General features: G+C 51.6%; 1 protein-coding gene across 1 annotated transcript in view; it reads left to right on the top strand.

Annotated features, from left to right (window-relative positions):
- LOC122386359 overlaps positions 1-26,113 on the top strand; it is a 42,391-nt gene extending 16,278 nt beyond the window's left edge. Inside the window, exon 3 of the mRNA XM_043375496.1 lies at positions 22,755-26,113. Coding sequence (XP_043231431.1) covers positions 22,755-24,426 — 1,672 coding nt within the window. The 3' untranslated portion in view covers positions 24,427-26,113. The remainder of the gene's footprint in view (positions 1-22,754) is intronic.
- Positions 26,114-26,863: the final 750 nt, after the last annotated feature.

Here is a 26,863-nt window from a genome sequence, read left to right as displayed (position 1 = left end):
ATTCCCGGTTGTGGATATGTCTATCACATTGCACCCTTCCCGTGGCAGTGCTCCCAGCTGAGCTGCACTGCAGGTGTGTGTTGGCTTGCAGTCGCAGAGCAATGGACATACCAACGCTGCAACTGGGTAAGCGGACACAAAAGGTCACATGGCAACGGTGACGAGGTGCTGGCCAAGTTATCCGACTACTCATCTACTCTCTTTACACAACAAACTCATTGGAATGTGTTGGTAATGTATAGACACCGTATGTACATACATACTTACACCGATGTGTTTTGCGCTTTCGTTATTCTATGCCGTCGATCGGTGATCAATACATATCAGTGTATTTTTTTCCGTTGAATGACACAAAATATTTTCAACATATTGCTAGCATATTTTCGATAAATTTTCAGCATATATCCCTTTCACTCCATTTTTTTTTTATAGAATGCCACATTATGTATGCGCCTACAATGGTAACCCGGATAACCGTGTGCGCTATTGGCAACATGCTTTGCTTGCGCTACAGCTGATAAAGTGACATGTACACTTACTCTGATTGGGTTTTAAGGCCAGCGTTTCCCAACGGTGCAGTTGGACGCCTGCTGACCAAATGACAACAGAGGAAGCTGCTTATAACCCACTAGGCACGTTCACACTGTACTCATGCACCGGTCGCCCCACACTGTCCTTATTATCGGTTTCCGTCGCTGTCATGTCCTGGCCATGGCCGACGTTGACTGCTCAGTGCACATCTATATAATCAACACGCAATTTTTGGATTCGGATCGCTCTTGAATGTACAACACAACACAATACAATACAGCGGAAGGAGTCGAAGCTGCCGTCAGTTCACGCAGGCGGCATCGGCGTCTCCGTCACCGCGTCATGTGACACCCCGTCACGTAGCGTCACGCGGAGCCGGAGGGCGTGGTGACATCGACGGGCGTCGACGCGGCCCACCCCGGCCGTCGCAGCCGACCCCGACGGACGCCGTCACAAACCCCGACGGACGCCGTCACAAACCCTGACAGACGCCGTCACAAACCCCGCCGGTCGCCGTCACAAACCCAGATAGTCGCCATCACAAACCCCGCCGGTCGCCGTACCCAAACCCGGACGGACGCCGTCACAAACCCTGGCGGACGCCGGTGGCGTGAAGGTGCCCAGTTCCCGACCTCCGGGCGCTCATAAACCTGATTGCCCCGTCCAATGGCCGAGCTTGTCTGGCATTAACGATCCCCGACTAAAATGCAGCCACCAGCGAACCAAGTATGATCGCCATCGGACAGATTAGGCTGAAACGCTTTGTTGAGGCTGGACTTATTACCGGGAGTGAACTCCATTGTATAGCGTCGATGTGGCCGATATATCCGAGTGCTGTTTGTCGAATGGAACTGCCTACTCATTTAGCACGAATGGCGAATGCATGTTTGTCTGATAATTGTTACGGACGGCTATTAATTTATAATGCAAATCAACCCTATGGAACCTGCACGATGATACGGTTCAACGTGTTTTAGTGTTTATACATGTAGTGAGCATACATAGGTACCTAAAGTGGTATTGGTCCATGCATATATTGGACGACTCCCTCTGATAGGTAGGTGGGTACTCTTTAGGACAAATACATTTCCCGCACCTCCCAACTTGGTCCTGATTGTAAGTTAAGTAGAATTTCGTAGGGCTTGTCATCAACAAAATAATTGTGATACGAGGCTAATAAAATCTTTTTTCCTTAAAAAAATATTCGAATTTTATCAATTTAAAACGAGTCGACATCTCATAACCCTTTTGAGATACCCCTTTTGTCCAACGCGCTAACGATCTGCTGTCGGCCGAGCTTCTTAACTGTATAAGCACCTCCCAACTTGGTCCTGATTGTAAGTTAAGTAGAATTTCGTAGGGCTTGTCATCAACAAAATAATTGTGATACGAGGCTAATAAAATCTTTTTTCCTTAAAAAAATATTCGAATTTTATCAATTTAAAACGAGTCGACATCTCATAACCCTTTTGAGATACCCCTTTTGTCCAACGCGCTAACGATCTGCTGTCGGCCGAGCTTCTTAACTGTATCACTATTCATTCCTTGGATCGTATATCACCTGGAAATGGAAAAAGTCATGAGCAATAGCGATCTGAACCAACCGAAGCGTGTTGTCAAAATTACATCGCTTGATGTTAAACGACGCGACAACTGACAAGAGAGCATTACCAGAGCGATTACATCCTGCACAACCTTGAGCGAGGCAGCACGACATTGCTGCAACAGTGCGGCGCTGTTGGAACAGCTCTGGATCGACCAGTTGACTCAGGGATTGGGGACAATGGCTGGTGACTGATATCGTGGCAATTGTTACACATACTGCAGTCACATGGTAACATCTACCGGCGTAGGTTCTGACGGCCCTGATCGGGTCAATTCAGTTGGCCGCCATCGCCGACCGAGACCGGTATCCTATAGAGCTTGTTGAGCTCCACAACTGTTCTTCCTGCAGCGTCGAGCGTGAACGGCAGCTGGCCTCTACCGCAGACAAATTGCATACGGCCGGTCCATCGCGTGGGGCACTATGTTGGCGGTGCTGCTCATTATCTGCCGCTAAGGCGCCTCGTTAGCCGTGGTCGGGAGCGTTCCGTCGGCTGCCGTGTCTGCCAGCGGGCCGTGACCCCTTTCCCGGCCCCATCGGTCACGCAGCTGCTGAGGTCAGGGCACGACCCGGCCCGGCGCCGATCACTATGTGTGTAGGTGTGGCGCGATGGTCCTCCATCCGCTGAACAGCCATACACTTACTTACCTTGTATCTTCAGAGGTCTCAGACAATGCCTGGTTCTATTGTACACCACACACCATAACGTCATTGCAAACAAGATCAATATACAGTACCTAGAAGGCTTTGTGCTATGCGCACACATTGCACAATTACGCATCCACACGTATACTTACGTTGGATATTGGACAATGAGAGCCATGAGCCCATGTGGTATAACGTCCGTTAAATATGTAGATGGAATTAACCAATAACATGACAGTGAGGTGTATGACAGTGAGGTGTATTTTTGTATAATAAAACCAGTAAAACGCCTTTTGGGCGAAGAACGAGCGAGCGAGATAGTGAGCCCTGCACGTGCGGAAGGGCGAGAGGGTGCTTCCAACGGGCTTGCGCAAAGCACCCTTCTAACTGGTCGCTAGCGGTGTGCCAAATTTGAACGCAATCGGCCCAGCCGTTCCTGAGATCTGGAAGCGGCATTCTGCACGTGCGCACGTGCAAACGGGGTCCAAAGTGACTTTTGCACGGCACCCTACTAACTGGTCCCCAACCATGTACCAAATTTGAGCGCAATCGGCCCAGCCGTTCTCGAGATCTGGAAACGCCCCCTGCACGTGCGCACGTGCAGTAGCACCCTAACCGTAACACATGGGAATGCATTGCCTGGTGGGTGCCTACCTGTATGCCAACTTTCAGCGAAATCGCCCCAGTAATTACCGAGTTACTGAAATGGGAACAAATTTGGCACCTCTTATTGTTGTATTTTGCACGTGCACTGGGGGTGACCCACATGCATTGAGAGTATCCTATTTTGGGTAGAAGGGATGCTGCTGCCCTACAAAAATTACCGCAAGTCAATCGCCCAAGCGGCTGCTGAGATATGAGCCTCTCAAAATCACTACTTTTGCAAAACAGCTTGAACACCCTTGACTTTTCACGTGGCACGTGCCAGGACGGTCACTGAGATGTATCAAAAGTAGTCAATTACGGGGTAGAAGGGATGGGGCTACCCAACAAAAAAGACCGCAGGCCAATCGGTCCAGCGGTTGCTGAGATATAAGCCTCTCAAAAGCGTTACAGGCCGGGCCGGGCCGGGCCGCTCATACTGAGATTTTTCCGTTATATTGAAAAGACTCACTTCGCTCGCTGCGCTCGCTCGCTCGTAATAAGGCCGACAGAACGAGCTTTTGTCTTACATCATCGGGCCAGAACCTGATGATGTCATAAGACGAAAGCTCGTTCTTTATATTCGGCCTTATTTTGTTATATAAAGATACACCTCACTGCCATGTTATTGGTCAATTTCATCTACATACATATTTAATTATTTGATCATGACAAAACCGACCATAACGCCTGTTATCGTGTCGTTCGTTGATGTCTCAGGTATTGTGGTGCCCCTTTACGGTATTTACTCTCTGAGCATCCATTGGTTTCCATTGGTACCCACAGTAGTCATCCGTTCATTTCTTGTCCAGGCTGCTGGGACAATGTGTCTTTGATACATGTCCAACTCGAGCTTTTGTTTACCATCGGTGCCAAACTTCACAGTGCATTTATTGTGCAACCATTCATGTGTTTAGAATGCACTTGAACTTATTGACTTGGAAGTTGGAATGGTTTCATAACTTAATGGTTTCTGAGAAGTCTGTGCTACTGTGTGCATGGCTGTTGACAGAAATAAATCAAGGGCAGGACGAGACTAGGGTCATTTGTCGCGGTAGCATTCTGAACCACGTGCGGATCCGAGGCGCATGATTGTGACATTACACCCAAACATAATCGTCAATGGGCTCATGGTAAAGCTGGCAATCGGTAGCGTCAGCAAGAGCAATAACTATCTTAACTTCAAGTGCAGCATTGCGCACTAAGCTTATTAAGCTTACCAACGCACGTATAATCCTCAGCAAAATGCGTGGTATTTTTTTCGACAAATCCGAGAAAAACGCGAATACTATGCTATTGGTCACTCGGAAGACTTGACAGCAAAACGCGCGAGACTCCGCACCTTAGATTGGGCTTATCGTCGTATTCATTTCCCATCGAGTTTGCCAACAAAACACAAAAAGTCTAATATTTGCCCTAAAACAAACTTTTGCTTTTTGTTGCCACACTAGGCGTATACTTTGTCAGTGATAGACCCAATCGAAGGAGTGGAGCATGGCGCATCTATTTGCAATGAGTTCCGACCGACTGATAACATAGTCTGAGTTATTATCGGCTTTGTCGAAAAAAGAATACCTACCACGCAGTGTGCAGGCTGAGCTAAGTTGATTGTTCGTTCGGGACCGACTCTGCAGCTTCGTTCTGCTTAGAATGCCTCAATGTTCTGCAATAGGAAACACTCTCCAGTGCAATGCTGGACACTTAAAGAAACTTTTTGTAGACAGTTGAGTGAGTGCCGCGCTGCTTTTATTCGAAGCAGAAAGGTTACGAATGCCTCAGTCCCGTGTGGGCCGTGTCCGACTCTAATCTCCTGCCCAGACTGCACTCTGGGCGTTTGGGGCCGCCGCGCGGTGCTCCAGCTGCGGCCCGACCCGCCCGGCGCTCCGTGCCGCGGCGGTGAACGGTGCTGCCGGAGCCGCTCGGCTTCTGCTCGTCATGCCGTGCCGGTCAGCGCGCCCGGCCGGTCACATGGCCAGCCGCTGAGTCCGCCCAGCAGTCCGCTGCGGAGTTCGCCGTGGAGTCCGCCGCGGATTCCGCCGAGGAATCCGCCGCGGAGGCCGTGCAAATGTGGGCGCTGCGCCTGTCTCGAGGTGTCGCACTTTGTACCGCCGCGGCCGACACGCGGAAGAAGTGAGCTACCCGGGCGGCAATGGCGGCCGGTAGAAGCAGCGATATGAGGATATCGGCCCGATATGCCAGCTAGTGTGGCTCGGTGGAACGTTTGAAGGGATATGGGCGAGGCTGCCTCGACAGACACCAAGGAGTAAACGATCTGCAGCGCGTCTCCATATTTAGCTACGCCCGCGTGCCGAGCTTCTGTATGTGTCAGTGACTCAGGCAGACACAGGCAGCTCGTCAGGCTTGGCCGTGCAAAGCCAGGTGTGCGTGGAGCACACATCACTGAACCGGCCGGCGAGCTATCGGGGCGGTACCTGGGAGGGGGTAGTTGGGGGGGGGGGGGGGGTCACACTGTGGCTAGCTGATGCTCCCGTCGTTGCCGGTAATCGTGCAGACCGAATTGGCTGTCCCACGGTGCCAGACCAGACGACAGTCCTACATATCGGCCACGGTCGCGTCAGCGTGGGAGGGGATCAGCCTGAACGGCCCACTTGGTCGACATTGTTTGCGGGTTATAAATGACGAGCACTGCATTGTTGCCTTAGTGCAAGTGAATCTACAATGCAAATACTATAGGATCCAAACCAAAGGTATAAGAGGGTATTTGGATTCGGATTTAACGTAATGCAGCCTGAGCCATACCGGGATTAATTCGTAATGTAAGCGCGTCAGTAACGACAAGCGGAGGGACCTTGTGCACCACTTCAGTCCATATCAAGGCCGTATAAGAGAGGTAGAATCATCCCGCGATTTCCAATGGACCGGTCGCTAAGCATTAGCGTGACGTCACTGGTGGAGACCGGGCGGCGCCCGGCTCCAAGCTGTACGTCGGGTACATTTGGCACCGTATAGTTATTATTACTGAACGTAACGACAACTAATGACTCTTAATAACTTTTTTACTCACCTAAAGTTGATTTCCTTGCCGGTACATTGCCGACCCGAGCCCCAGGGATAATCATGGACCCAATCATGGGATATGGGTCGGATGGGCGACCTCGCGACGGGAGAAGGAACGATTGCAATTGTTGTGTCTCGCACCGCCGATTGCATTCTCTATCTGCACCCGGGGGGGGGGGGGCAGGGGGCACGTGTCCCTATCGGATTAGGGGGCATCGGGCCCGAGGGGCCTCGCGACGCCAATTGGCGGCTGAGGGTCCACGCTGGCATCTTTCGACTCAGAAGGGCCCCACAAGGCTAGGAAGAACATCTTATGTGCTCCGAAGAGCCACTTTTCTCTCCATAAGAGCCCCACACCGCCTTTTTAGTGTCCCTTGTCGGCCTTTGAGGGCCCCTTGCCGGCTTCTCAGGGCCTATTGGCGACCTCTGAGGGCTAGGTACTTGCCGGCCTCTGAGGGCCCTTACCGGCCTATCAGGGACCAGCAGCTCTAAGGGTTCCACACACGCCTGCGATGACCCATGGTTGAAGGCCCCCACAACGGCGCCTGCGAGGGCCCTCACCGGTGGCTGTGAAGGCCCCACACCGGTGCCTAGCTGAGGGCCCCACACTGTCACCTCTGAGTGCAACCGGCACCCCTGAATGATGTCCCGAAAGCAGTGCTTCTTAAAAGGCCATATATCGGCGGCTCTGAGGGCTCAACGCTGGAGCCTCTGACGGCCTCAGACGGGACCTGCGCATCGGACGGCCACTCACCGGTGACTTTTGAGGGCCCCACACCGACGACTCTGAGGGCCCCACTGGCGTCTGAGTGCACCTTGCTGGGCTCTAAGGACTCCACAGGGCTCCCGAAGGCATCGCAGACCTCTTGAGAGCCCCTTGTCGGTCTCTGAGAGCCCCTGTCGGCCTGTGAAGGGTTCGAGCCAGCAGCTCTAAGGGTCCCACACCCGACTGTAACGACCCCACAGTGTGGGGTCGTTTACCACACTGCAGTGTCTCTGAGGGCCCACAACGGCAGCTGTGAGGACCCTCATCGGCGCCTCTGGGGACCCCGCACCAATGCCTCTGCAGAGAGCCTCACACCGGTACCTGTGAGGGCCCACATCAGTGCCTCCAAAGGCTTCATAACCGGCGGCCCTAAGGGCCCTACACGGATGATTTTGAGGGGCCTACCGAGGGCACCACACAATCCCTTAGTCTCGCTGAGCTTCTATCCGCGGCTTTTATCCCAATTCCGGCTCGACTCATTATAAGCAGCCCCTCTCCATGGGTCAGCAGCGCCGCGCCGGTGTCGGGGGCCAGCGCCATCGGGGCGGCAGTCGGCCACGCGCACTCAATGGTTAGCGCTTAGCACCGGCGGCTAGCGCACGCCCGGTGTGTTATCGGCCGTGAGCCGCTCCAAAACGGCTTTAGTAACTGGTCGATATAGGTAGTAAGCAGATGCAGAGATGCAGGAGGATTGATGACCGGCAAGCTTTTGTGTTTTACGAGGGTGAAGGGTCGAAGTCGGCTGCTAAGTGGTGAGCGGATTTTATTAGATACCGGTTCACTATGACCTTTGTCCGGGTCCTGGAGTACCCTGACGCACTCTTGGAGAGCCGAATCACAGCAAAACTCCATCCACGACTGTATCTATACGGCTTACGCTTTTCTGAAAACGTCTGCGTTTGGCCTTCTACGGGCCCAGCCGGTCGGCCCCGATTGGCGGTCCACCAGTGACGTCACCGGTAGTGTTAAACTGATTGGCGAATAATACATGGGAAGAACCGGGACGACATCCCCCTGGTCCATATATGGACCTGACCCTATAGGATCAGGTGATGTTGATTAATTGATAATGGTGACATGGGTGGAGAACCTGCCCCAGCCACCCCGGCCGTGGCCGGGGTAACTTTCAGCCCCCCGGCGCGGCCGGGGTAACTTTTCCACTCTTGTAAATCCTAGAAGCTGTCTCGAAACGAGAAAAGAAAACTCGTTCTTCAAATGTTCACTGCCATGGGCGTAATATTGCAAATCAGGTAACTATTTGCTTAACATACCATAATCTCTAACCCCAGGACCCTCGTGTGGTCGCCAATGCCAAGACTGCTCTCAAATCGGGTTCAGTTTCGAAAATTTGGCGCGTTTTCGGCGCACTTTTTCTGAAACAATGCTTGACCTCGCTGCCTTCGACTGGCCTGCCAGTGCCAAAGACCGCAACCATGCCTGTTTATAATAGCGTACTCGTCAGGATGCTCATAAACAGCGAGCTTCCGTTGCACGCTTCGAAATCGGACTGTTGTAACCGGGACGCGTACTCTTGCCACGCGGAGTCCAACGCTCTACCGACTGAGCTGCGAGACCGGGACCGGTCGATATTCCTGGATCGACTCCCCGTTTGTTTTATAGGTTGAGCTGCCCAACATTGAAGAAGGCTGCGTAAGGGGTTTGCTTATGATGACCGTTGATAACAATGTGAGCATATCGTCTTTCCTACTATTGGTCGCCGGCCGGGGTAACCTTTTCAAACATTCTCCACCCATGAATGGTGATGCTGATAATTGATAATGATGATGATGATATTGTTAGTAGATTATATAAACGATTATATTTAAGATTATGTTAAGTTTAAGTAATAAATAGCTGGTAACCAAACAAGCCTTTCCATGTCCATCATGTAAGCTTACCTAAATATCCCTTAGATCCACATTGACAATGTTCAATTTGTCTGATTCCGCTAGACTTTCACTTAATAATCCGCCCGGTGGTTACCTTCGAATAAACCCGGCGCCATTTGTCATCCACCCTCCTGAAGATCTTACAAGTGCAAGTTTCTGGTTTTCGTTCGGGTCAACCGGGCGGTGGGCCGTCTTGGTGGTCGGGTTGGAGATCTCAGAGCCTTTCAAGGCCGCTCAGCACCTCTTCAACAACTGGTGTGATCAGACACCGGGGCATTGGGAGCGTTTTTTCAGTACCGCTTCAGGATTAGTCGGGTCTTAGAGTGTGGTGAAAGGGCAAAGGCATCGGTGCAAGATTCTCCGTTAGGAATGCCTATTGTTCATGGGGAGTTATGACATTGTGTAGATAGGAATAGCATCGCCAGCTAAGCAGTAAAGGGGGATAGGGACATAATGCAAGTGCTTTCCTAGGTTCATATTGATCGATTGTTTTAGCTCTGAACTAATGAAAGGAAGGCAATACGCAGTACTTGATATGCATTAGTGGTAAAGATCGTTTCATTTATGTGTGCAGCTGCTTCCTATCAAAGGATATTCGATAGCTACAAATCAGTGGTATTATATAACTATTAGGTATAACAGCGCTGTGCAGTAGGTATGCAGCATCCGTCAAGGACATTGAGGGCTGGCTCAGTTTGGCAGGTGATCGGTTCCCGCGCAGTGCACATATGCATATAGGACGATTCCATGACAAAATATCGAAGTGCAAAATATCGAACGCAAATTGTTCAAAGAAAAATGTGGAGGTCGCAAAATATCGAAACCGCAAAATATCGAATCGCATAATAATGAAATTGCAAAATATCGAAAAAGCAAAATGTTGAAAAGCACATAGGACACTTGGCGGCCTTCCCGGCGGCCGGGGACGACGGTGGATTCTCCTGGTCCGTTCGCCGTCGGCAAGGCTCCATGTCCTCCCCTCCCTCCCCCCCCCGGCCGGCGCCAGTGGTGTACCGCCTTTTGTCGCCAGTGGTGCTAGACGCACACTCGCCGCCCCGGGCGCTGCAGTCGCCCGGGGCCGCCGGCGGCAGCCAGGGGCACGGAGAAGGATGGACGACGGACGTTCCACCACCGCAGCCAGGTTTCGACAGAGACGCCCTTGGCCGAGTGGGCGCCCCTCATTGGAAGGCCTTCGCGCCGTGTTGGAATAAACGACGGGTAAATTTGGCGATTGCGTGATTTGTGTGCCCGAAGATGTACGACTCGGTGGCGCGTCGGTGGTCGGTTGGTCGCTGTGTCGTGACTGCTCATCACGCCGTGGGAGTTGTGTAGTTTGGCGGGATTTGTTCGGCCATGCTCGAAGGAGCCGCCGGAGGCGGTGTCCCACGCTGCCGGCCGTTCCAATGCGCCCATCGCCGAGCGCCGGCCTGCTGCGGGGAGGCCGGCGGGTCCCTGCGCCGGCCTGCTGCGGGGGTCCCACCATTACCGACTGCCTCGCTCCAGGCCGGAGGAGGCAGACGTCCTCAGACGACCTTGGAGAAGTGGAAATGGCCGTGTGTAACCACTTCCGAGTGAAGGACACTATGACCACACACTTGTTATCAGCCAGTGAAGGATGAAAAAAGAACACAGTGGGAAGCTGACTTCGCAATGCTTTCTCCGCTTGTATGCCTTGAATGTATCGAGCGGTGCATTGTTCGTATAGACCGCTTTTTGCTCGTCGCTGCGCGGACGTCACTCGCTAGGTATGCGTCATTCACCCTGCCTGCATGGGCACACACCTTGGTGCATCTGCTCAGCCAGCCGCTGCCGGTTTCCAGTAGCGCAGCGGGTACATCCCACGCTCCGTTCCTCCCGGCTCCGATCGTGACCGAGCTCACGGGTGAGAAACTGCTGGTGCACGCCCAGTCATACATATACGGGCCAGCGAACCGGAGTGCCAGGCCGGTGAACTTGACCGGCAGTCTCGGCCAGCCGACCAGCGGGCGATTTTACGACGCGAGGCTTAGTAATGTTCCACCTTTCGTGAGGGAGGGCTCGCGGTCATGAGATGACCTTTGTGGAGAACGCGCGGGGCAGGTGCTGCTGTGTTTTAAGCTAGAAATGGAGCAAGGTGGTACACGTTTTTGGTGGCACTGGCAGAATTATGTAAAATGAATCGCTTACTTCTTCATGGCAGTTTGGCATGTGTTTTGCAGCTAGACAGATTTGGCAATTCGTCTGCATTTCATGTAAGTTTCGCAGGATGGATGAGGACAACACTGCATGTGTTCATAGTTACCACCCGTAAGCAAGTGCTATCGACGTTCACTGAGCTCTCCTCGGATGTTGATGGACGTTTCGGTGCTTCGTTTTGGCCTTCAGCAACCGCTAGGTACGGTAGGTATGCTGGTTTTTGTTTTGATTGCCTCAGGCATAAAGAGTCTCTGCAATGCCGAATTCCAATTGGCAACACCACGCAAAACAATGCATGGTATCGCCATTCACTTTCTTCATTGCTGTTTGGTTTTTGCGCTCTGCGCTGAACCGTAAATGCTGGAACGCTGTTTCGTGTCGAAGGTCTCATTGCGTGCTACACCTGCAGCGCCGCTCGCTGGACAAGTTGCCACGGTCCGCGGTCGCCAGCGGCAACATGCGACTTTCAGTAACGCTTTGCATCCCGGTCAATACAAGGGCAGGGCTTGACACCATCAGTCATCCCTGATTGCCTGATGGTGGCGTCCGCTTAGTAAAGGGTTTTGTACACAATGTAAGCCACAGCGCACCTTCCGGTCCCGGACACGACATCGTGCAGAAAATAGAAATGTGCAAACAGACGGGATTTATGGGATCATTCCCGCTTGAGTCTTGTCGGACTCAACGCTGTTGTTGCTGTTGTTGCTTAGATACAACTTCATCTGTTCAATCTTTTTTTTTGCTATCATGAATATTTTTGTCATTTGTTACCAGTTATTATTTGGACAAAATTTACGTGACTTATGTAGCTTAATTTTTTTCCACTTGAACAATGTTTCTGAAAATAAAATAGGCTGCACGACATAAGAAGCAATGCTTGATAATGGCCATTTCGCGACAAACTCGCAAAAGAGAGAAAAAAATGAAGACATCTCATGGCCCATGGGTTATGTAACTTAACCCATGGGTTGCTTACATTTTTTAATCGTAGAACTCTCAGAAGCGTTCTCAGAGAATTATTGAGGTTTCGATCAAAAATTGTCGTGCTGCAAGGAATGTTGTGTTTTAGTGTGTGCCTGGCTGCCGCAACTGCCGGGAACTATCTGGGCATTGTACCTGATTGCTGTGAAGGTTTCTACAATACCTCCGGCTAGTCATCACCGGGCACCTAGCAGGCGAGTGCTTTGTATAGTATATATCAACATAAACTTTAAAGCACACTCCGCAATCCCCGGGTAGTCAGTAAAAGTGGAGTCCACGGGCGCCGTGGTCTCTGGTGTGTGATTTGCCATCGACCGACGGAGCGAGGGGCAACGGAGCGAGGGGCGATGGAGCGAGGGGCGACGGAGCGAGGGGCGACGCGATGGACAGTGCAGCCGGGTAGGGGCATTACCCCCCCCCCCCCCCGCCGCGTCCGTGGGGAACTGGGTGACCAATGACCATGGCCACTCGAGAATGCTGCAGTGGCCGTCATTGTGCATTGAACGCGCCTGAACTCGGCCGAGGGTGCATGTTGTAGTGCTGTATGTAGGTGCTGGGCTATGGCCGTGGTCGTCAGAATGGAATGTGAACGAGTTCTACTGACGTTATACGCTTAAGTTCTATTGTCCAGTCTGGCAGTGCAATGGACGTGTTGATGACCTGGAGCTGGCAACGAACAAATGTGGCGGCGACATAGCTGGGATCCCATGCGCTGCACTTTGTTTATTAGCCAATCTGCATAATAGCGTTCCATTCACGGACCAAAATTCTTAGGAATATTGGGTCACATGCTTGCACAATGCACTGTTACTTTTTCACAAATAGAATATGAGTAATAAATGCATAGTTATCGTTAGGTATATGTGAAAACGGTTCGCATCGTCCTAATGCCCAATGTCATGTTTTTACGTCTGTTAGCCCGTGCTGAACTGAATATGATTGTATCGCTTCACATCGATAGTCCGATTTATTTACAGTGGCTTAGATCACCATCGATAGGTGCATGGTCCTTCATGGGCCGATAGACGCAATCCTTCGAACAAACATGGCCGACTAAGGGCGTGGGGCGTGGGCCGCGACTGAGAGGGTGCCGGGGCCATATCTGGGTGCCGCGGGGTGGCCCAGTGCCCTCTGCTGACCAAGGCCAGACGGGAGTCTAAATAAAGGGGACGGCGTGCCGACTCGGCAGCTCAGCTGGCCGCGCCGCGGTGACCCAGGGTCGGGTTCAGCCTCTGCACTGTCGATAGAACTGCCGTGTCGACTAGGCTGACTCGTAACAAGGGAGGCGAATGGTGGCTTTGATCACGACCGCCGTCGGTTAGGGGCCGGCAGCACAGTCAGACTAACTCACCCCTTTTGAGTCGTCCCCGGTCCCTCCCTCTTAGTTGCATGACCGGATCGCAGCGGTCCAAATTCAGCGCGATGTTACGTGTTAGTTTAGTCAGTACGGTTATGGAGCTGTACTGATGGGGCGTTAGCTCTGCAGCACATCAAAGTATGTGACAGCATGAGGGCCTCGTTGTTCCGCTTTACTAATCGACAATACAATGCCAACCGTGATTGAGAGTTGCTGCTGAGCCTAACGAACGTAAATGCTGGCCAGCTGGCTACATTTCCCCTACCAGGCGAATCGCAGTTGTTTCGCTGAATGGCAAAACATGCATTGCGCGCCACAACAGCGGTGCCGGATCTGGCCGTCATTTTTACCGGCTCTAATGCTTTACGGTCTGACCTCTGACCTGTTTGTGAAGGTCACGGCTATATACTGTCTCTGTAATTCATCCGTCGCTATGCCGGCTGGCCTGCCGTCGAAGCTGAATGCTAGACGGATGATGTGACGGTTTCGTAATTCATACGGCCGGTGCAGCGTCGAGCTCTTGCGAAAACGGGTGTCGGATGCATAAAATAGCGCCTCTGTGATACACGGGCCTCTCTGGGATGGCGCATAGCCTGATTGAGGCGTCTATGCGTCAATGGGTATGTCACAGCTTGGTCGTGGCCTGCGACACCGGTGGCTCATTGCAGCTTCCTTGAACTCATACTCATTTATGTATGCTTTTGTCAACACATGAGTAGCAAATTTGATACACGTTGACGTTACACATCGACGCAAGACGAATACACAGCTATTCGAGTTACAATTGAAACGAGCTTAGAGCAATCGAGCCAAGAAACAATAACCAGATCCGGCGTCAGTTCGCCAACTGAGCTCTCAACTCAAAACATATAATTGGTGTTGGACCGCACGGCGATGCGCCTCTTCAGTTGTGAGACGGGGAAATTACCGAAATGTTCCGGCAAATAACAGGCAACGGTGAGCTCTGGCAGGATAACATTCGTGCGCGGAGAAATGTGAACACTCAAATAGCTCCTGTTCACTATGTATGTGTTCAAACCATGTCTGGAAAATACCCTCTCAGCTTGAAAACATGCGCTTGTGCTTTGGTATCGGTAGGCATGGTGAGCCCAGAAGTTATTTACATGAGGACGAGAAGTGCATGAAAAATAACGTGCTCTTTACTCACAACGTCTACAAAAATCACGAGGTAAATGGAATTCGGAACACACTCCTAAGTCAGGAGCCGGCAGACAAAGCTTGACATTACCTTATACATAGACAGCAGCGCCACATGCCTAGATAATTTCACTGTACTGTCCGATATTGTTTGTCCTCTGTTGATTACGACCCATGTGATATCGACCAAACCGCAAATGGGGGCATTATTTATGGCAAAACTACACAGCCTAGCTGCCCTCTGAATGGATCACTGATCATCCCTATTCATCTTTGAGCGTATTATGTATGTGTCGGAGGGCCAATCCGTGTTTTGGTAGGCTAGAACCGCCGTGTCGGCGGAAATGGACACACTCGCGACGCACCGCGGCCTTTGCGGCGCACCGTTTGATCGATGACAGAGGCACCTGCGGCATTACCGGCGCGGCCCGCGGCGTCACCATCGTGACAGTGGAGTGCGCCGCGTTTGCGTCACGCCGGGGTGGCCAAATCCGCGCGCGCTATTGATTGTGACGCCCCGGCCGAGCTGGCCGAGGCTGCATTGTGCAGCTGTTGTCCCAGGCCGTCCGGGCACCGTGTTGGTCGCGCCTGGTGCCGGCGACTAGCGCTTATTAACCAACACAGGAGCCCAGGCAGTCGATCAGGGACTGAGACCCTTTGTTGGTGTAAACGGCGGGGGAGTCGGTCCGTATGGACTCTTGTGACTGCAATCGATTGCTCCAAGCGACTGCATAACACACTTTGATGTTGACCACGATTGCATTGATTGAGTGTGACCTGAGAATTGGATGACTTCGCTGAGTTCGCATTGCTGTGACATTAAGGTGCACTGGGACAGTTCTACTAAACTGCCATAGCTTGGCTGTTGACGTCACGGCGGTCAGATGCCAATAATGACCGTATCGGCAAATACGACATGGTGACAAACGGGACTAATGACAGATGACAAGTGATACCACGATCAGCAGCTTTTCGTTACAGCGTCGACTGACTGAAGCTGATCTGCCACTGTGAAACCCTACCGGATTTATTAATGCTGTATGCTGTATTGTATTGGGCACGAATTGACGTTTTTAGCGTTTCTACTTTCTATGTCTTGACTGATATACATAGCAGATTGGCCACGCCATGGTTTGAGCCGAAGAATAGACTTATGAAGTAAAATATTTGTTTGTGTTGAACTTTATGCATCATTTTATACAGCCTATCATTCGGCATTTGTCCACTAAGGCATGCAACCATATATGGGACCTGGGGCGACAAACTGAGCCTGGCCTGGAACATGCACTACAGTGACATACATTCCACATGTTCTTCAAGCTTAGCATCCTTGCTTTCTTTTCATTGCTTTCAACAGTTCTCTCTGATAACTCACCAGCTGACGACTTTGTACCCTGCATGCTGCTCGGGTGCGACCATTTGTAATTCATGTGAACTATGTTAGGTGGACGAGTTTCTAAAGGACCCATCGCGCTCTGGAAATGGGGCCCGACTGTGCTCATCCATGGGTCGCCGGCCGGCAGCTGTGCCAGCCCACTGTCGCCCGGGGCGCCTCCGCCGACCGGACGAGCGCACCGAGCTCTCACTGCTCGATCAGGACCACAAACATGTCCGCACAGATTGACGCCAAGGCCAGATCGCTTCCAGCTTACAGATGGTAGTGTTTTGCATGAGCTCAGTGGGCAAAGGTAACGCAAGCTGCAACAATTACTTCATGCTACCTTTTCAAATAATAACTGCAATAGGTCTAGTTTGCATTACAATACATTAATACCTTTACAGCCCCTCCCTCTCTCTCTCTCTCTCTCTCCTCTCTCTCTCTCTCTTTCTTTCTCTTTCTCTCTTTCTCTCCTGTGACTCCTTCCTATTTTCCTGAATGCATTATGCATATCCCTATCCGTACAATATAGCATGCATCTATTTCGTCGTTCTCTGGTGTAGATGTGCAGCCGGTGATGAATGACTGATCAGGTCAGTGTTCACCCTGGCGCAGGTCAGCTGCAGCGGTTCCGGCTGGATCTGTGTTGGCCGTTGGGTGCAGCGGCTCCGGCTTGATCTGTGTTGGGTGCAGCGGCTCCGGCTCGATCTGTGTTGGCCGTTGGGTGCAGCGGCTCCGGCTGGATCTGTGTTGGGTGCAGCGGCTCCGGCTGGATCTGTGTTGGGTGCAGCGGCTCCGGCTGGATCTGTGTTGGTTGCAGCGGCTCCGGCTGGATCTGTGTTGGGTGCAGCGGCTCCGGCTCGATCTGTGTTGGTTGCAGCGGCTCCGGCTGGATCTGTGTTGGGTTGGGTGCAGCGGCTCCGGCTCGATCTGTGTTGGGTGCAGCGGTTCCGGCTGGATCTGTGTTGGGTGCAGCGGCACCGGCTCAGGGGCCGCCGGAGAGGGTGCGCAGTGCGCACTGCCTGGTGCAGCCAGCGCTCAGCAGCGCGGTGGGATGTTTCTGCTGCCGTCACTGCCACCAGGCACCCGGCAATGGCAAACAAACAAGCACAGGCTCCGTGTAAGGTCAGAGAAGTGACGAAACGAGCCCAGTGGGAGGCTCTGCGGGCTGGCCGCGCGGACCGCGGTTGAGGTTGAGGATCCTCGACCTGTGCTGGTAAATCTCACAGAGGCCACAAAGTGAGCTGTTCCTATCAACAAGGGCCGATGTCGCTTGTTTTGTGACGTCGAGAACAGCTTTCCTCAAGTGCCCACGTCGACGGAAGGTCAATCGTTGGTTGGTATAAGAGCGGTGGCCTGTTGTTCGAACGTCAATGGGTATAGTCTACGGGAACATAGAGGGGCTCTGTCAATACTGCTCCATTAAAGGGACCCTCCCACCTTAACATTAGATTTGAGTTGAGATAGCCAAAATGGGGTCCCTGGCTCACAATTACCGGTTTCGGCACTCACAACATCGAGAAATGCCTTAAATCGGAAATATTGAATTTCAAAATTGCAGCATTTTGATTCAGAGGGGCTAATGCTTAGGAATACCCCTCTGAATGTGTGACGTCAGCGCAGATATCTAACGATTTTTAATTGTTTGACTAAAACGTTTTGTAGCACGCGGTGGTATATGCTATTTGCGCGCAACATCTGCCGCAAACGTCGCACTTCTAAAAAAAAAAGTCGCTAGAAACAGCGGAGATCCCAAAAAAGTAAACAAAAGTAAAAGTCTAATATCTTGAAAACCGGTGAATATTTTTGGTGAAATTTGGTAGATATTCGTTTTCGTTCTTTCTGAACCGAGCGACATCACTTTCATGCCAATTCATAAACTTTTTTGAAGGTGGGAGGGTCCCTTTAACAGTGAAGACGGGCGACAGCAATTAGTGGAGGCCCGTGTTGGGGCTGTGTGGGTGGTCAGTGACGGTCACTATAGTGACCGTCACTCTCTTGGGGAGTTTCTACGCTCCTCGCATGGTGGATAAACTTGACTCACGTTTGTGAGATGATAGAAGATCCAACATCAACACTTGTGTTTTAGGTGGAATTAGTGATAGTTTCGTACCGATACCAATACCGCTCGGCTGCATTACCTCGACTCTGCTAAATGTTGCACGTATCATCGTTTTTAGACCGTAACCGAAAAATTGTGTCGTAATTATTTGTAACATAACATAACGTTATGTTATCAGACGTATTGATGCAATTGAATTCGAATTTTATCTTGGGGCAAGCTTTATATCAAGGTTCCATAATAATCGACTCATAACTATGCCTCTGTGTGCGGATACCGATCTGCATATTTGCAGCTCCGCCAAGGCCCATTATGATTCGCAACAACTGCAGCGAACACTCGGTAACATGACTTTATTGACTACACACAGTGCACAGAACTACTACCTATACATACGCAGACCAGCGTGTCGGACAAAATATTCTCTCTGTAAATGAGCGCCTTTGCATGCACCGTTCGGGCAGTGGCTTTTGCTGGGCACGGTTGCTATTATGTTGATTGATGTATCCAGTACCCGCATCGGATCAATCATGACAGACCCACCCTCGCCGTTATATAATAGGTATATATAGGACTCTGACAAAGGTTGTGCCGGCACGAATGAAAACGGCAAAATCAGTGTTTTCTTAGTTATAACCTGAATCGATGTGTTTCGGGTCACGAGTGCTCAAAGAATGACGGCTCTGTAACAGTCGAGACAGTGGCGACAGTTCGGACTCTGTCACGATCAACACCGCGTGACAGCCGCGTCCCACTGCCCCGTCACGACAGCACCGTCACGGTAGGCGGTATCAACGGACGCGTCCGAAGTTTGTCTCGTGACTCGACCATCCATCATCGAGGGCCCGAGGCCGTCGGTGACACCTTCGAGGGTGCACCTCCGAGCGTGCACAGACGGCCGACGTGTCGGTCGTTTGCCACTCGACCGGCTTTCTTCCGATGTGGGATAACGCTGCAGCTGTGTTTGCGAGTGGTCACCAGTCGAGGGAATTTCACACGTGGCGCGGCTGAGACGCCCACCTGGCGCAGGACTGGCAGCGCGCGCCGGATGGGCGCCATCCGGAACGACAATGTGGCCATGTGGTGTGGTGACTTGCCAGGGATGGACCGCGACTGGCTGGGGACGTGCTGCGGCTGGACGGTGACCGGCTGGGGACGTACAACGGAGGACGACCGCCATTCACATGTGTTCGCCTGTCGCGTACGGCAATTAACACATGTGATGAACGTTCGCACGCAGCCGCCTCAGACAATTTATGATCTGCCAGTTATCAGTCATGGGCAATTATGTATTATTAATTGGTTGTCGGTTACAGTGCTAGAAAGAGCATTGTATGGATAACGTTATAAATATATATTTCCACCGATCAGCTACCAACACCAATATGAATCTTCCACGCTGTATAATGGGCAAACATCATGAAACATCATAATGCAATTGATCTGTGTGCAGTGTGGCTTACGACCGGCCAACTCCGTGCCTGCAAAAACATCGTTAGCATGGAATAATCCATGTTCATTTTTCACCCATATTGGTTTTACTCATGCAGCACAAAAATAAAACACGATTGTGGTTTAATGGTGTTGGACTCTGCCTATTATGTCGCAATGGGAGGGAAGTCAGTGAATTCAGATGTGCACAAGTTCAGCTTTATTAATCCTCCAATGCTTTAGGCATATTATTTTATATGCACGTTTCTGCCCTTGATCAGTGTGCCCTGCGCAGTGCGGCAAATGCTTATTAATTCGGAACCTAATCTACAGCGATGCTGATATGATATAGCTACAGATATGACGGTCTCGGTGATTGATGCTGCCTTACGGGACTTTTATGACCGAAAGCGGACCATATGAGAACCAAACATGTATCTGAAGACGTAGCAGTGCCTACCTACTAAACATGAGGCTACAGCACACGCTGCTACAGCTGCAGAGGTAGCTGCAGATATAAACTGATTATTTCGACAAGTTATCGAAAGGTACTACTACCTACATCATGTAAGGTAGTCCAGGCTGAGTGATAATCCAGATCCAAACATTACCATTTTTTTAATCTCTGCTTACAACCCTGCGGGCTAGGTATATCTAGGCACATTACCGTATCCGTTTCACACGATTCTGGCGTTGGAAAGGTGCCATATAACCTGCTACTAAGCACATAGAGTATAAATGCAATAATGAATTAGGTAACGTCTTCGTCGCCCAGTTGGACACTCGGACATGTGCACAAATTAGGGCAGCTCTGCAGTCACGCAATGTATTTTGCAAATGCTCAGCTACTTTTGCTCCTTAATTTTTGCTCGGCATATTAGTCGTCAATTCTCGCTTAAGCACAGCTCTAAAGAGTTAATTGACACTACACGATGTCTTAATTAATGATCAAAAAGTTAACGTTGACTGCATGAAATGAGTGAAAGCACGACAATTTTGCCGTCGTCAGACGGACAATGAGTTGTGCCTTGGTTTATTATGCGCGGCCAAGCGTGGGGATAATCCCGAACGGATGATACTCCACACACCACCACATTTTCTCAGTGTCTTTCCCGTGGCCCGTGAGTGAAATAAGTATTGTAGGTACCTAACTCTATCATATGACCGGGTTGGGCTCGACACAATCAATCGCCCATAAAACACTTAGGTATTATATCTGCCGTCTATCAATGCGAACATAATGACATCTTTGTTTTATTGCTTTCTTTGGTATTGGTCCTGCGCTACATGCGCTATTCATTTCGGCATGTGCAAGCTGCATAGACGAGCCACTATAATTTTTGAGAAATTATATTGCACGAAATAAGCATACAAGTGTCAGTGTAACAGCCCTCACGTGCTGGCACACGGAAAAGAACCTACCTTCATATACGTTGCCTATCAGCGATTTGCGTGACGCAGGCCAGTTATACAGGGTGTCTCAAAAGTTCGTTCACAGGTACCAGCCATGCTTTTTTGTCAATAATTCTGAATCAACAAGAAATTAACAATCGAAATTTTGCATGGGCATTGGTGACAACCTTCCTCAAGCAGTCTCATTGTTTTCAAGTGCATTCGACCCTTCATGAGCTCACAAAAAGGGTTCACCTCTGACCATGGGTCAGGCACGAAAATGTAGGTTGCAAAGTCGGGTATGTTGTGAAACTCTCTGTTTCAGGAGTAATGGGAATGGTTAAGTCGGAAATGACACATGGCTAAGTGTCGGCGAGGATGAGTGCAAAATGATGATCATCTCATAAAAACGGTGGCTAAAATTTTTGAAGGACGAAACCATGCGAGACTAACGGCGTTTTGAACGACCCTCGCACGACAGCAGACTCGTGTTCCGGAAAGCAGCTGAAAATGCGGTCATAACTATTGAAATTGGCAAGAAGGTCACAGACAGAGGTTACCCATTTTCAAAAAGTGCAGATCATCGTAAAATAAAGACAAATTATAATTTAAAATTATTTATAATATCTATAACGCTAATTTTTGGGGACAATAACACAAAAATCGTCAATGCCAAGGACACCTGACCCTCCAAAAGTGTCAGCTATTGTAAAATTTTATCTAACGAAGTTTCAAGAGGCAGATCTGCAGCGAATAATTTTCTTTTAAACACAAAATCCCGATAAAACCACACGATGAACAGGTTTGGGCCGTTTACAAAGCAGAACATCTCCCGAGGAAAACACTCCGCAACCGAGCGAAGGTCTTGGCATGGGGAATGACGAGCGCTTGGAATTTGCAAAATTTGCACAATGTGTCTGAGAAACAGACGTCCGACACATTCTGCTACCATATGATGCGAAAAATTTACTCCTGGCACTTCCCGTTTGTTCAGGACTGGGGTCGTTTTGAAAAGGAAAATGGCGCTTGGGATGTCGGCGCCAGTCATTCATGAAGGAGTTAGCGCCAGAGAATGTCTACAAAATACTCAAGGATGGTGTCGATGCAAGCTGTCGGCTTTCAGGGAAAATCAGATGTTGCCTGGGAGCTAGTCAAAACTAAATCCGACGCAGAAACTGCAGGGGATTCCCCTGCAAGAGCTTGAAAGCTGGTAACCTTTTATCAGCCTCCGGCAGCTGACGGAGCAACAAAAATCGGTATGGGCAAATATTTTTAGAGATACAGCAAAGGGGTTGGTTTCCAACCTTCTTAATCAGTTGTCAAAGCATGCATATTTGTCTAGTGTACACACAGACACCAAAACATTATACTTTTGGCCGGTTCTTATATGCTTTATTGGCATGGGAAATGTGTGAACGAACTTTTGAGACACCCTGTAGATACAGAGGCTTGTTTATTAAGATGACAGTTAGAGTGAACGGTGCGGTAGGAACGAAAGAACGATTTTTCAGTACAACGGCGTCGCAAATGGCAATCGCTCTCGATAGTAGGTATGCCTCCTAAAAAAAAAGAAAATACCAAAGTAAATTCGATGGTTTTAGCGTAACGTTAATTAAGTAGCGATATTACGGTCGTATGTTTTTCAGTAACTATTCAGTAATTATAGTAGCCAACAGTGACTACTACTAGCATATTTATGCTCACCAATTGTCTCTTTTCTTCGCAGGTTCACCGGCATCGAGAGTCACAGGCGTTACCTGGCGTCGAACGTGAACACGCGCCAGATCCTGCAGAACATGCTGGAGACGACGACGGTGCCCGTGCCGCTGCAGAAGCTGCTGGAACTGCGGCCGCTGATCGACACGTCGCCGGCCCTCTCCGAGAAGGAGGTGCTCAACAGCATGCGCAGGGACGTGCCCAACCTGCCTGTCGACTACTGGCTGGCGATGAAGGGTAAGGCGACCCAAAAGAACAAGACGTGCGCCAAGCTGCCGGCGGTGTACGACCTCAAGTTCAACAACATCTACTGGCAGGTGCTGGAGACCAGCAACGGGACGTACAACTTCTACGCGGCCTACTACGACAACCGGCCGACGCTGTCGATCGGGCCGCTGGTGCGAATCATGGTGATGATCGACCGCATCAAGCCAACACTGAAGACCTACTGCCAGATGTGGTTCAGTGGCCAGACGGCGCCGGTCATCATGCCAGTCATGGAATATAAATACGTGTGGAACGAAAAGTGGGGCAACTTCAAGCAGGGCATCATCCAGCCATACCTGATGGCGTGCCAGGTGCCGGCGAGTCACCGCAAGCTGGTGCCGCAGGCGGTCACGGTGGTCGAGAGTCCGTGCAACACGTCCACCGTGGCGCTGCGGGTCATCAACAACCGGCCGCCAGAGGGGCAGCCGCCGCAGGACTTCGCCGTCTGCGTCAAGGGCCTGTCGTTCCCCGACAACGACCTCTCCGTCCGGCTGGTGGAGTGGCTGGAGACGCTGCGCGTGCTCGGCGCCAAGAAGGTGTTCCTGTACGATCTGGAGGTGCACCCGAACATCTCCAAGGTGCTCCGCTACTACGAGCGCCAGGGCCTGGTAGAGGTGACGCCACTGACTCTGGCCGGCGAGCAGCCCAACCTGTCCGTGTTGCAGCGACTCTACCTGCGTAAGAAGGTCACCAACAAGCGTCAAAGCGAGCTGGTACCGTACAATGACTGCTTCTACCGCAACCTGTACCGCTACAAGTACGTGGCGCTGCTGGACACGGATGAGGTAATCATGCCGACCGGGCATCGCGACTGGGCTGAGCTCATGGCGTCCATCGCGCCGCGCGCCGACACTGAAGCCAAGAAAAAGAACAAAGTGGTTGCCTCGTACAACGCGCGCAATGTCTACTTCTTCGACGTGCAGGACCACGAGCACACCTGGCAGCCGGACATCCCGCACTACATGCACATGCTGCAGCACGTGAAGCGCAGCCTCAACTACACCAAGCCGGGCCACTACATCAAGTGCTTCCACCGTACAGACCGGGTGATCGCGCTGCACAACCATTTCCCGCTGGCGTGTCTGGGCGGCTGTCTGTCCTACAGCATCAACACCAGCGACGCGCAGCTGCAGCACTACCGCGCCGACTGCGTGGGGCCGCTCAGGAAGACGTGCGAGCTCGAGTACAAGAAGAACGCCGTGGTGGACACGTCCATCTGGCGCTTCAAGGAGGAGCTGATCACGCGCTCCACGCGCACGCTGGTGACGCTCGGCTTCCTGCCACCGGAGGGAGGCCGACTGGCGGAGCTGTATGAGTCGGCCCGCTCGGCGCACGCGGGCCGCGCCGAGTCGCTGTCGGCCCAGTCGGCACCCGACGCGGCCACCGAGGCTCAGAGCGAGGCAGACGTTCGGTAGTGCGCTGGGACGACCCGCCTGCAGGGTAGCCTAGCATTGTGTTCTAAACCAGCTGTGATGTAGCCGTGGAACCCGGACTGAGGTCGCCATCAAGCGGCAGGGAACGTTCCTGCAGTGAACGTGCTTCGCGTGACCGGGTGGTCACAATATCGCGGCTGAGCGGAGCGGGAACCTTGGACGTTGCTCAGTATTTGTCGTATTTGATTGTGATTATGTTGGTTGATCGTGGCTTCTCTTTCGAATGTCAGAAGGGGTGCTGGTTATGTTTCGCCGCGATTTCTAGTGCTTTGTGAACTTCGCATTGCTTTAGTTATTATAGGAGTGTTTGCTTTCTCTGGAGGCTGTTGACATTGTTACACATTGTTTGGGTTCTTCTGTCCCGAGGGTCCTGGCTGGCTTCGATCAGACAGTGATCTAATCTGAGTGCTGTTGTCGCCCGTTTTGTCCGCGTCATTTCTGTGCGATGTTTACTCTTTTGTATTAGATATGTATATCTGAAGTCTGAACCGTACGCGGCTTAGTCACGCATTTCGGCGTCCGAAACACCTGACGTTCCGTTCCCAGTGACAACATTTGTGTGCGTTTGAAGCGAAGGAAATGATGATGCTCGTATGGATGTGCACTGTGCGTATGTAGCGTGAGACATGTGTGTTTGTTGTTCTATGCGTCTGCACTCTAGAGGTGCTCGTTATCTGTGGTCCATTCAGAGGAGTGTTATCTGCACACAGTCTGGTGATAGCAGTCTGACCGACCGGTCCCCGACCTCGACCCTGGCCTGTCGCGCTCACCATGACCCGTTCGGCTCGCCAGCTGGACCAGTTTCCAGCCCGCCGGCCGGGCGGGGCCGGTCTGACTCTGACCCGTCTAATGGGAGCCGGTGGGCGAGCCGGCCGATGAGCGGACCGGTCTCGCGCTGACCCGCTGTTCGGACGGCCAGCCAGGTGGCCGATGGGCCGGTCTGGGTGTGGGCCGGCGGCGGGCGGAGCAGCGGGGCCGGTCGCGGGTCGTGACGGCGGGAGGCGGGCCGGCGCGGGGGGACAGGCGCTGTGGCAGTCCGTGTCTGTCTTACGAGCAGTGAGGCGCGCGTGTCCTCCGCCACCGCGTCGGGCGTCACGCGAGATCCATCATTCATTGTTTGGTGCCGCCGGTGCGAGGCACCCTGTCGCCCTGGTGTCAAGACGCGCTTGCCTGCCGTCCTGTCATGCGGCGGACATGTGATTTGGTGACTCCCGTACCCCTGTGTGCTGTTCTTCCCGCGGTGTCCTTCTGTGTAAATTTATGAACGCTTGAGTGTCTGAGATCCAACATATCACATGTGTCTATAGGGGACGGCGGAATCGAGCATTACTGGGCCGTGCTTGCATACGAGATCAGTGCGTGGCGACCTTTGTGATATGCCACAGGGCTAGATTGGGGGCGATGCTGCCACGAAGCGCATGTGCAAAAATGTGGAGCATAGGAAGTTGAAGCAGCTCGATCATGTTATGTGTCTTGTGATAAAGCTTGCAAACCTGGGAGCTTACAGCGCGTTGCGTTGTTGGGTGTCATTATGTTTATCTAATTCGATGACCGGTGCCAGGAGACGATAATTTATATTTTCTTTATTTCGACCTCAAAGTTTACTGGAGGTGCACCTACCTACTCCTTTTGTGAGAGCGTTGTCAAAATATATTTCGTTGTTTGAGGAGAAACGTCTTTGAGCCTCGTCTTTGAACTTTGAGTCAGGAGTAGGCGTACATGGTATGGCGTACCTTCTTGTTGTAAATGAAGTTTTTTCCTGCACCAATGACGGAACAAAAGAATGTTCCTTCCTGTTATAGCCGTCAGCAGCTCCAGTGTTTGTGCCATGTGGATTATGAGTAGCGGTCCAGTCCACACAAGACTGAGCCGGGAGCACATTTCAGATGGGACTGAAATGTAAGGACCGGGAGAACCGGCTGAGCTGAAAAGTGAGGACCGCATGAACCGGCTGAGCTGAGAAGTGAGGACTGCATGAACCAGCGGGGCTGAAATGTGCAGGGACCGCCCGGCGACCGAGCCACACACTGCCTCCGCACCGGGCCGGGCGGCGCCGCCTGCCGTGCCCGCCGGCTGTATTTTAGCGCTGCCGAGTTGGCCAGCTATGTTGATCAGTGTGATCCCGTGCTAGGCGCTCGCAGAGCCGGCATCCAGCGGGCCCCATCAAATATGCACGGACCGTATCGACGACCGTGGAAAACGGCGCGTCCCCACGCGAGAACTCGGCTGTGTCCAACCAGGTCTCCCACATAGTAAACAGACCCGCGTGGCGGCCTGGAGCTAAAAATGCGCAAGTCAAACATAGAGGCCTCGTTTTTTTTTTATAAACAAGTCTGTTCTTGCTTGTCAAGCCGGTAACGTCTTTTCCCATTCTTTATTGCCGACTTTCTTACAGACCCGCTAGAGCGATGAAATAGGA

The sequence above is a fragment of the Amphibalanus amphitrite genome, unplaced genomic scaffold (assembly GCF_019059575.1).
Source record: "Amphibalanus amphitrite isolate SeventyFive unplaced genomic scaffold, NRLGWU_Aamphi_draft 000248F_arrow, whole genome shotgun sequence".
Classification (NCBI taxonomy): Eukaryota; Metazoa; Arthropoda; class Thecostraca; order Balanomorpha; family Balanidae; genus Amphibalanus; species Amphibalanus amphitrite.
Note: the sequence above shows the minus strand (reverse complement) of the source record. Positions and strands in the feature narration are given on the sequence as shown.